This window comes from Pseudorca crassidens, chromosome 19, assembly GCF_039906515.1.
Source record: "Pseudorca crassidens isolate mPseCra1 chromosome 19, mPseCra1.hap1, whole genome shotgun sequence".
NCBI classification, from domain to species: domain Eukaryota; kingdom Metazoa; phylum Chordata; class Mammalia; order Artiodactyla; family Delphinidae; genus Pseudorca; species Pseudorca crassidens.
The window spans coordinates 56,391,278-56,401,439 of NC_090314.1; the positions used below are offsets into that span (position 1 = coordinate 56,391,278).

The 10,162-nt window shown below is 46.5% G+C and overlaps 2 protein-coding genes across 11 annotated transcripts; one reads left to right on the plus strand and one right to left on the minus strand.

Annotated features, from left to right (window-relative positions):
- Positions 1–460: 460 nt before the first annotated feature.
- Positions 461–3,703, plus strand: SRSF2 (serine and arginine rich splicing factor 2). 8 transcript variants are annotated; one of them, XR_010937299.1, is made up of 4 exons: positions 461–1,104; positions 1,326–1,636; positions 1,913–2,016; positions 2,645–3,703. XR_010937299.1 is itself a non-coding variant. In XM_067714776.1 (3 exons), the coding sequence occupies exons 1-2, from the start codon at positions 743–745 to the stop codon at positions 1,627–1,629; spliced, it is 666 nt and encodes a 221-aa protein (XP_067570877.1). In that variant the 5' UTR covers positions 461–742; the 3' UTR covers positions 1,630–1,636; positions 1,913–3,703. The 8 variants fall into 8 exon arrangements, 3 of the variants coding, with proteins under 3 accessions (XP_067570877.1, XP_067570875.1, XP_067570876.1); XR_010937301.1 differs by having other exon boundaries at positions 463–1,104; positions 1,326–2,016; positions 2,645–2,753; positions 3,260–3,703; XR_010937300.1 differs by lacking the exon at positions 1,913–2,016 and having other exon boundaries at positions 465–1,104; positions 2,645–2,753; positions 3,260–3,703.
- Positions 3,704–3,962: 259 nt separating this feature from the next.
- METTL23 (methyltransferase 23, arginine) lies at positions 3,963–10,160 on the minus strand. 3 transcript variants are annotated; one of them, XM_067714777.1, is made up of 5 exons: positions 9,751–10,160; positions 5,892–5,996; positions 4,644–4,881; positions 4,474–4,558; positions 3,963–4,314 (listed from the first exon to the last, which is right to left on the minus strand). In XM_067714777.1, exons 2-5 carry the CDS (start codon positions 5,973–5,975, stop codon positions 4,149–4,151), a joined length of 573 nt encoding a protein of 190 aa, XP_067570878.1. In that variant the 5' UTR covers positions 5,976–5,996; positions 9,751–10,160; the 3' UTR covers positions 3,963–4,148. The 3 variants fall into 3 exon arrangements, with proteins under 3 accessions (XP_067570878.1, XP_067570879.1, XP_067570880.1); XM_067714778.1 differs by lacking the exon at positions 5,892–5,996 and having other exon boundaries at positions 9,751–10,158; XM_067714779.1 differs by lacking the exon at positions 9,751–10,160 and having other exon boundaries at positions 4,644–4,883; positions 5,911–5,980.
- Between the last annotated feature and the right edge of the window lie 2 nt (positions 10,161–10,162).

The following is a 10,162-nucleotide window of genomic DNA, read 5'->3' on the forward strand; positions in this document are numbered from 1 at the left end:
GGGGGAGCGGGGCCGACCTCGTGGGCTCTGGCAAGGGTGGGGTTGCTAAAAAGCGGAACGCAGCGAAGGAGACAGGAACTGCGGAAGGGGGCCTGGAGACGCGGTCTGAAGAGGCCGCAAACACAGACGGGCAAGGTGAAGGAGTACGCCCCCCGACAGAGGCGGGGCGGACGTCCGAGCAGAAAACCTGCGTGGAGCTTAGAAATTGGCATGAAAAGAAGGCGGAGCCCAGTAGGGGAGCACCTCCCTTTCCTGCCGTCACAGCGCGCTTCGCAGCCGGAAGGAGCGTTTCGCGGGCTTTCCAACTGCCGGCAAATCCCGCTCCCCCTCCCATCGGCAGTGACTGCGCGCTTTTCGACCCGCCCGCGGGGCTCTGCGCAGGCGCGCCGGACAAGGGCGGGGCGCGCGGCAGGGACGTTACGGGGCGGGGCGAGACGAGCCAATCAGAGGTTTCATTTCCGGGTGGCGCGGGCGCCATTTTGTGAGGAGGGATATAAACGGGCACTGGAGCCGGCCGCCGGCCCAGTTGCTTCTCTGGTGGAGCCAGGTGCGTAGCGCTTTATCAGTTGTCCTAGTCAGGCCTTTCCAAACGTTTCCACGCGGAAAGCAACCGCCAGGGGAGAGGCGCGGCGTCGAGCCGAGCTAGGCTGACGAGACCGCCGCCGCAGCCGAGCGCGCGAGCCCGCCGGGGCGTTAGTCCGTCGGCGCGCAGTCACGGGCCCCGGCCCGACTCTTCAGAGCCATGAGTTACGGCCGCCCGCCTCCCGATGTGGAGGGCATGACCTCCCTCAAGGTGGACAACCTGACCTACCGCACCTCGCCAGACACCCTGAGGCGCGTGTTCGAGAAGTACGGACGCGTCGGCGACGTGTACATCCCGCGGGACCGCTACACCAAGGAGTCCCGCGGCTTTGCCTTCGTCCGCTTCCACGACAAGCGCGACGCTGAGGACGCCATGGACGCCATGGACGGGGCCGTGCTGGACGGCCGCGAGTTGCGGGTGCAGATGGCGCGCTACGGCCGCCCCCCGGACTCGCACCATAGCCGCCGGGGACCCCCACCCCGCAGGTACGGGGGCGGTGGCTACGGACGTCGGAGCCGCAGGTAAGCGGGTGGGCGTCGCGGCCGGGGTTCCGGGAGGGCCTGGGTGACTCACAAAGGCCTGCCGGGGACACGTGGTGGCGGCCGGGCAGAGCCGGCGAGCCGCGAGAGGGCGGGGGCCCTCTTCTCGCGACCAGGGAAATGGCGTCTGGCGGCGAGATAATGGCGGGCGGGCGGGCGGGCGGGGCCGCGGAACCCTAACGCGCCGCCGTCCCTGTCCGCAGCCCTAGGCGGCGTCGCCGCAGCCGATCCCGGAGTCGGAGCCGGTCCAGGTCCCGGAGTCGATCTCGCTACAGCCGCTCCAAGTCCCGGTCCCGTACTCGGTCAAGATCGCGATCAACCTCCAAGTCCAGATCGGCGCGAAGGTCCAAGTCGAAGTCTTCGTCTGTCTCCAGATCTCGCTCGCGGTCCAGGTCCAGGTCTAGGTCCAGGAGTCCTCCGCCCGTGTCCAAGAGGGAATCCAAGTCCAGGTCGCGATCCAAGAGTCCTCCCAAGTCTCCTGAAGAGGAAGGAGCGGTGTCCTCTTAAGCAAATGGTAATGTCTGCGGGGCTCCGAGACTCATGGCCCGAATTCAGAAATGGGGTTTGGAGTAGTTGTTTTGATCCGATTAATATAAAAGTGACTCCTCATGTTAGGAGTGCTGCTCTGAGCTAACTCAGCTTTGGGAGTAAAACTGAAGAGGGGTCTGCAGAAAGGATGTGTATGAAGCTTAGATAATAATGGCTGTTTCGTAAACTGTTTTGAGACCTATTAATGAAAATGACTATTTCTTGCTGTTTTTATCCAACGTCTGCATTTTCCCCTTTAAAGCTGCGGTCTCCTGTTTGATAAAAGAATATTGGCCAGTATTGCAGATTTTAACTGATTTGGCTGATCCTCCAGGGACCAGTTTCTGTGGGCGTGTATTGGAGCAGGTTTGTCTTTAAATGTTAAAGATGCACTATCCTCTTAGAGAAAACAATCAGTTCAACTATTGTTGTGCTGACTGGGACTTCATATTCTAATGGATGTGGCGCAAACGAATTGCAAAAACGAAGCAATGAACTTTTGGAACCAAAAGTTTACAGGTATTGATTGCACTGGGTGGGGAAAGGATAGTGTGTCTTTAACTCTCAAATTGTTTGGTCCTATTTTTTAAAAGGAAAGGGCCCTAAGTAGCTCAGATGTTAAAGCATTCTGAAATGCCAAATGTGTTTCATTTGAACACTAAAAACTTAAAATGTAGACTAATTGTCTGATCTCGAGTTGCTTTTGTTTGGATACAGCCCTCTTTTTTTTTCTTTTCTTTTTTCCCCCCTTACCATTTTTCACCTGGGTTATTTGGCCAAGAATACATAAACACAAACTTTTAATGCTGATGGTAGCCTTTGTGAAATTTTCCTAATTGGGCCTTTAAAAAACTGATTAGTGGCTGGTTGGAACCTTTCTGTAACCTACTGGTTTCACCAGACCCTTAGTAAGTACTGAAATTAAAACCATGTGCACCTTTGGTGATTTCATAATAATGGAAGGTAAACTGAACTTATTTTTTTTCAAACCTAGATGTGTCGACAAGCAACATAAAGGAAGACTTGGGGGAAAAGGACCCACGTACTCAGTAGTACTCAGTCCACTGAAGAGTCCTTGGAACAAGCAACTGGCTATTGAAAAGGTTATTTTGTAACATTTTGTCTAACTTTTTACTTGTTTTAAGCTTTGCCTCAGGTGGCAAACTCATTTTATGTGCCATTTTGTTGCTGTTATTCAAATTTCTTGTAATTTAGTGAGGTGAACGACTTCAGATTTCATTATTGGCTTGGATATTTGAGGTAAAATTTCCTTTTTGTTTATATAGTGCTGACTTTTTTTGTTTGAAATTAAACAGATTGGTAACCTAATTTGTGGCCTCCTGACTTTTAAGGAAACGTGTGCAGCCATTACACACAGCCTAAAGCTGTCAAGAGATTGACTCAACATTGCCTTCATACCTTAAAATTAAAAACCTACGAAAGTTGGTGTAAATTGTTTGTATATGTTATTTACCTTCAGGTCTAAATGGTAAACTGAACCCAAATTTGTATAAAGACTTTTCAGGTGAAAAGACTTGATTTTTTTTAAAAAAGGATTGTTTACCAAACACAATTCTAATCTCTTCTCTTATGTATTTTTGTGCACTAGGCGCAGTTGTGTAGCAGTTGAGTAATGCTGGTTAGCTGTTAAGGTGGCGTGTTGCAGTGCAGAGTGCTTGGCTGTTTCCTGTTTTCTCCTGATTGCTCCTGTGTAAAGATGCCTTGTCGTGCAGAAACAAATGGCTGTCCAGTTTATTAAAATGCCTGACAACTGCACTTCCAGTCACCCGGGCCTTGCATATAAATAACGGAGCATACAGTGAGCACATCTAGCGATGATAAATACACCTTTTTTTTTTCTTCCTCTCCCCCCCCCCAAAAAATGGTAAATCCGATCATCTTCATGTATGAACTTAAAATGTGGAAAATGTTAAGGAAACAAATGGTTTGTAACTTTGTAAGTACTTATAACATGGTGTATCTTTTTGCTCATGAATATTCTGTACTATAACCATTGTTTCTGTAGTTTAATTAAAACGTTTTCTTGGTGTTAGCTTTTCTCAGAATATGTCTTGGTCTTTTTTCCCCCGTTTATTTGAAAGACCTGTGCAATTATCTTGTGAATGTTACTGACTGTATAGAATTAAAATGAAATGTTTAGTAGTTGATTTTTCCCCCTAAGTTATAAAGTGGAAATGCCAGTTAAGTACCTACTGTCCTCAATGCTCTAAGGTAGCACTTTGTTAAGGTTCTGAGCCCTCTTCTCATAACCTAATTCATGCCCTATTTTAATGACTTAGGGACAATCGAAGTTCTTTTTCTTATAGGAGTTTTAATTTTTGTTGTAATGGTTATGTGACCCATCACAATCTAAAGTCAACCAATCTGACCATCTTCAGATCCACTGTACTCAAGCTGAAGTGGTCTGAGTCACACAGTTGGCTTGCCAGGTTGCTAATCAGTATTGACATTGTCCCAAAACAGCTTTTAGGTATAATTCAGAGACTGTCCTTTGCAAAGGAAATGACCAGCATTTCAACGGTATGTCTTCCTGGAAGGGCAGATTCTGCTATATCTTCTTTGTCTGCACCAAAAGACTCCAGAGGAATGTGGACACATTTCATGTCCCACTTGTAGAGCAAAGCTTCAAGTGACCAGTCAGCACTGAAAAAAATAAATTATTTTTAAAAAACCAAGCTTTTCCTGTTTTGCTTTAGATATATTCTCATTATATCCTTAAACTACACACTGAATGAGTAGACTAGTAAGGCTTGGGTTAACTTTTAATAAAATTGGGAGTAAAGCAGGATTGTTCAGGCTTACCTTCTTACCTGGTAAGTAGACCACAGTTGGACCTTGGGGTTCTTCTGCATCAAAAAGTAAACTGTAGTTAAAATGTCTTCAAAGTCTGGGAAGAGGAAACTTCTTAATAGACTTTAATTCCATTGTATCTCTGACTAAATTTACTACAGAGAAGAGCAAAAAAGGTTTACCTTCTGGTTCAAAGAACACATCGGATGCAAGAATAATGTCTTGCGGTGGTAGAGCCAGAAGATCCTGAGATACGTGACCCCATGTGAGTCCCACAACATGCACCTGAGGCAGGTTATTCATTTGGCAGCTTTGCCGACAGATCTCTAGACAGTGAGGCAGCTCTGAACTGTCTGACAGTATTACTTCAGCACCGCATTTTGCAGCCATAATTCCTGGAAGGCTCACTCCAGCTCCAATCTAATGACAAGGTTAAAGGTTATGCTTAGAACTGCAAAGAATTAATGGATCTTGGCAAATGATTTCTCATTTCATGCTTGCATTGGTCAATGTGTAAAGATAGTTTGCCATATCTATAAAACATGCCATAATTTAACAGTGCTTTTACTATATGGCGCTTCCTCCAGATTTGTCATGGCAGTTCTAATTGGGTCAAAGGAGTTATAGCCCATTTCAACATTTTAAAGGGCCCTCGATTCTGACAACCCTTAAACAGGAGTTTGAACTGTGAGGGTCTGTGATCTATAAGGAGCTAATTATCAAGGACACCAGCTCTCTAAAAGCTCAGTGGGTGATGTGGATACACAACCAGCCATTCAGTTGTTACTACCAATTATAAATAGCCTTCATGTGACTAAAACCTGACAGGTCTGCAACATGACTTTCTTATATTTAATGGGATTTTCCAGTTGGGTCTTGAGAGCAGCAAGGAGCTTAAACATACTAAGGAATAATACCAAGGAGTGCCTTCATAAATATCACTATTTGCATCAGTTGAAACACACGCTTCCTGTTTGAGGATGGGCATAGAGATTCCCGACCTTTACCAAATTGCTGACAATCATCACTACTTTGGGCCAGAAGTAAGCACCAAATGCCTTCATTTCAGTTACATGGTTTTGCAAAAGTTAAGAGATGTTCTTAAGCTTCTGTATTTAGTCTTTGGGTTTAAGCATAGTATTTCTGCTGTAAGCCTTCAGCAGTTGAGCCAGATGGAGTGGTGAGAAAGCATGGGATACATTTTAAGACTAAAAGGCTAGACAGTAAATATTAGTGTTTGTGGACCACATATGGTCTCTGGTGCATACTTTCTTTTTAAACACTTCTAAAAACATTCTTAGCTCACCTGCCTCACAAGCTGGCCAGATCATCCCTGACTTAAAAAATACCTAACAAAACCCAATAACCAGCATATAGACTTAAATTGGAAAATAATCTAGGATTTTCGCAAACCTCAAGGGCACTTGTACCTCTAAGACAGCCTTTCCTGGCAGAGATCCTCTGTGAAACCACAGGTACTGGGCCAGGACCACAGCACAGGGCCAAACATACATTCCATATTGAAGATGCAGGACCTGAAAAGAATTTTTTTGTATGCCATAAATAACTCATGCTGGAAGTCAGAATATTTATACAGGGCTTCCCTGGTGGCGCAGTGGTTAAGAATCCGCCTGCCAGGGCAGGGGACACGGGTTCGAGCCCTGGTCCAGGAAGATCCCACGTGCTGTGGAGCAACTAAGCCTGTGCACCACAACTACTGAGCCTGCGTGCTGCAACTACTGAAGCCCACAAGCCTAGAGCCCGTGCTCCGCAACAAGAAGTCACCGCAATGAGAAGCCCGAGCACTGCAACAAAGAGTAGCCCCCACTTGCCGCAACTAGAGAAAGCCCGCGCGCAGCAATGAAGACCCAATGCGGCCAAAAATAAATTTGTTTTTTAAAAAAGAATATTTATACAGCAATTACTGAGCGCTTGGCACTGGCATCCATTACAAAAACAACAGTTCCCTCTCTCCAGTTTGCATCCTATGGTGGGGGGAGCGTCGGGATATAAAATTGCAATACCATGTGATAGGCATTCTTCATACCTTCACTTACTCAACAAGAGTTTATCCAGGGCCTGAGTGGCTTAGTGCCTATTATAGGCTGAGGATGTAACTCTTGGAATATGAACTACATACACATATATTTATCTCCTACTGGGGAGAGACAAGCAACAAGTAAGCAAGTGGATATTTTTGGTTGCAACAAGCACAATACAACAGGGTAATGTGAGAGAAATGGGAGTGGGCAGTGACCACAAGGGGTCTGCTCGAGATGGGGAGAGAATGATTCAGGCAAAGGCCCTGAAGCAGGAACTGAAAAACCTCTCACTGGGCACAGAGAGCCCTGGCAGTGTGGGCCTGAAGGCTGGAGGCAGGGCTGCGCAGTACAAGCACAGGTCAGAGGCAAGGCAGAGGCCAGACTTGTGAGGTCTTGTAGGCCACGGGAAGCTTTGCTTTTATTTAAGTGCAGTGAGAAGATAACTGGAGGATTTTAAGCACAGGCATAACCTGGTAATGCGAAGGAGGAACAGTGGTGTTCTAGGATGACATCCTAGAAGAGGTTTGAGTTAGAGCTGAATCCTGCAGTTAGGAAGGTAGGCAACTTACAAAGCCTTTGGGGAGGCACTGAATGATGAGAGCATGGTATTTAGGGAGGCAAGGTAACATAGCCCAGGACTCCGGAACGAGCCTGCCTGAGTTCAAACTTGAGATCTATAATTTACTAGCTGTGTGACCTCACTCAAGTTATTTAACCTGTCTGTGCTTCAGTTTCCTCAACTGCAAAATACTATCTTCATAGAAAGGTTAGGAAGATTCGATGAAAACTACCTAGTACAAAGTAAGTATACAAAGTTAGCGATTGCTAAACTGCAAAATCGCAAGACTTTGTTTGCTAGAGCAAAGGGTGCCCCTCCTGGGGAGGTAGGAAAGGAGGCTGAAGAGGTAAAAATATCAAAGGTGAAGGAACTGAAGGTCTGAACCTAATCATTCAATACACTCAACAAAAATATTGGCGCCTAAATATGCTAGGCATGATTAAAATGCCTGCCCTGGTGGATTTTACCCAGGAGTACAATGAAGGATTTCTGACCTGAGGAGTGAGTTATCCAGATTTAGGTGTTAAAAAAAAAAAAAAAGTGTATCTGTTTTCACAAGGCCTATCTTCACCCACTCCCTAAATTTGGGAAGAAATCCAAAGGTCGGGAGGGCTTTCCTGGCGGTCCAGTGGTTAAGACTCCACACTTCCACTGCAAGGGGCACGGGTTGGATCCTTGGTCGGGGAACTAAGATCTCATACACCGCGTGGCGCAGCCAAAAAAAATCCAAAGGGGTATTTCAACGTGCAGGCCTTTAGAAACTGCCAGAAATGGGTTCCACTCCAGCCTTCAACTCCTTTTAAGCTGTTTCTCATTTAAACTGCTACTGCCAATACCTACACCACCAGCTGCTGTTACACATGAAAAGATGCTCAACATCATTAATCATTAGAGAAATGCAAAGCAAAACTACAATGAGGTATCACCTCACACTGGTCAGAATGGCCATCATCAAAAAATCTACAAACAATAAATGCTGGAGAGGGTATGAACAAAAGGGAACCCTCTTGCACTTTTGGTGGGAATGTAAATTGATAGAGCCACCATGGAGAACAGTATAAGGAGGTTCCTTAAAAAGGAGGTTCCTTAAAAAACTAAAAACAGAACACTACCATATGACCCTGCAATCCCACTACTGGGCATATACATACCCTGAGAAAACCATAATTCAAAAGGAGTCACGTACCACAATGTTCATTGCAGCACTATTTACAATGGCCAGGACATGGAATCAACCTAAGTGTCCATCAACAGATAAATGGATAAAGAAGATGTGGCACATATATACAATGGAATATTACTCAGCCATAAAAAGAAATGAAATTGAGTTATTTGTAGTGAGGTGGATAGACCTAGAGTCTGTCATATAGAGTGAAGTAAGTCAGAAAGAGAAAAACAAATACCGTATGCTAACACATATATATGGAATCTAAGAAAAAAAAAGAAAAAAAGTCATGAAGAACCTAGGGGCAAGACAGGAACAAAGACACAGACCTACTAGAGAATGTACTTGAGGATATGGGGAGAGGGTATATGTATAACTGATTCACTTTGTTACAAAGCAGAAACTAACACACCATTGTAAAGCAATTATACTCCAATAAAGATGTAAAAAAAAAAAAGTTATGTACCACAATGTTCATTGCAGCACTACTTACAATAGCCAGGACATGGAAGCAACCTAAGTGTCCATCGACAGATGAATGGATAAAAAAGATGTGGCACATATATACAATGGAATATTACTCAGCCATAAAAAGAAATGGAGTTATCTGTAGTGAGGTGGATGGACCTAGAGTATGTCATACAGAGTGAAGTAAGTCAGAAAGAGAAAAACAAATACCTTATGCTAACACATATATATGGAATCTAAAAAGAAAAAGAAAAAGGTTCTGATGAACCTAGGGACAGGACAGGAATAAAGCCACAGATGTAGAGAATGGACTTGAGGACACGGGGAGGGGTAAGGGTAAGCTGGGACGAAGTGAGAGAATAGCATTGTCATATATACACTACCAAATGTAAAATAGCTAGCTAGTGGTAAGCAGCCGCATAGCACACGAAGGTCAGCTCTGTGCTTTGCGACCACCTAGAGGAGAGGGAAAAGGAGGGTGGGAGGGAGACGCAAGAGGGAGGGGTATGGGGATATACGTATGCACATAGCTGATTCACTTTGTTATACAGCAGAAGCTAACACAACATTGTAAAGCAAGTAAACTCCAACAAAGATGTTTAAAAAAATGAAACACTGCAACGTGAAAGTGCTTTGAAAAACTGGAGGTATATAAAATATAATTGCTCTTGAGAGAGTTCGGGGTCAGCCACGAGCTGAAAGGAAGCAATGCCAGCCTGAGAAACTTTATTTGGTTAGTGAGGGTTGGAAATCTCTTCCCCCCGCCCCCAGAAACTGAATTAAGAAGTCCTTCAACAAGATCAAAAAAATATTAGGTGTCAAGAATGCCACTTTTCTGGCAAGAAATATTAGGTATGGAAAGGTCTCCTTGCTAGCAGGGTCTTCAAATTTCTTACTGAAGGACATTTAATCTGCCAAACGGCTTCGTACCAAACCGTTTCGCTCTGTGGTCCAGCCTAAGGCGGGAAGCCGCGGACCCCCCTCCCTATAGCCCCTGGTCGGCCGAGAACCGCTCCAGCCCCAATGCGCTTCCCGGCGGGTGCCTCCGCACGCACCTGCGGGACGCGGACCTCCAGCACGGCCCCCTCAGCTCCCAGGCCCGGCTCCTCCGAGAACCGAAAACGCTTGGCCCGGACCACATGCCCTCGGAGACCACGCTCGGTCGGAGGGGAGTCGGTGGCCCCCGGGCAGGCCGGGAGCAGGGGAGGGCGCCGGGTCGCCAGGCTGCCAAGCTGCACGCTCGGGTGCTCTCAGACCGGCTCGGGCCGTCTCCCCAGCGCCACGTCGGGTCGCTACTACCCGACGGCAAAAGGGGGTAAGCACCCCTCGGGCGACGAAATGGCCACGTGGCGAGAACAGACCCGAAACCCGGCCAACGAGACACAGAAGACAGGAGGCCCCTACGCTGAGGTTGACGGAAGCCAGCCACGAAAGAACTGCTGGCTGCCGGAAGTGACGCGCACCGCA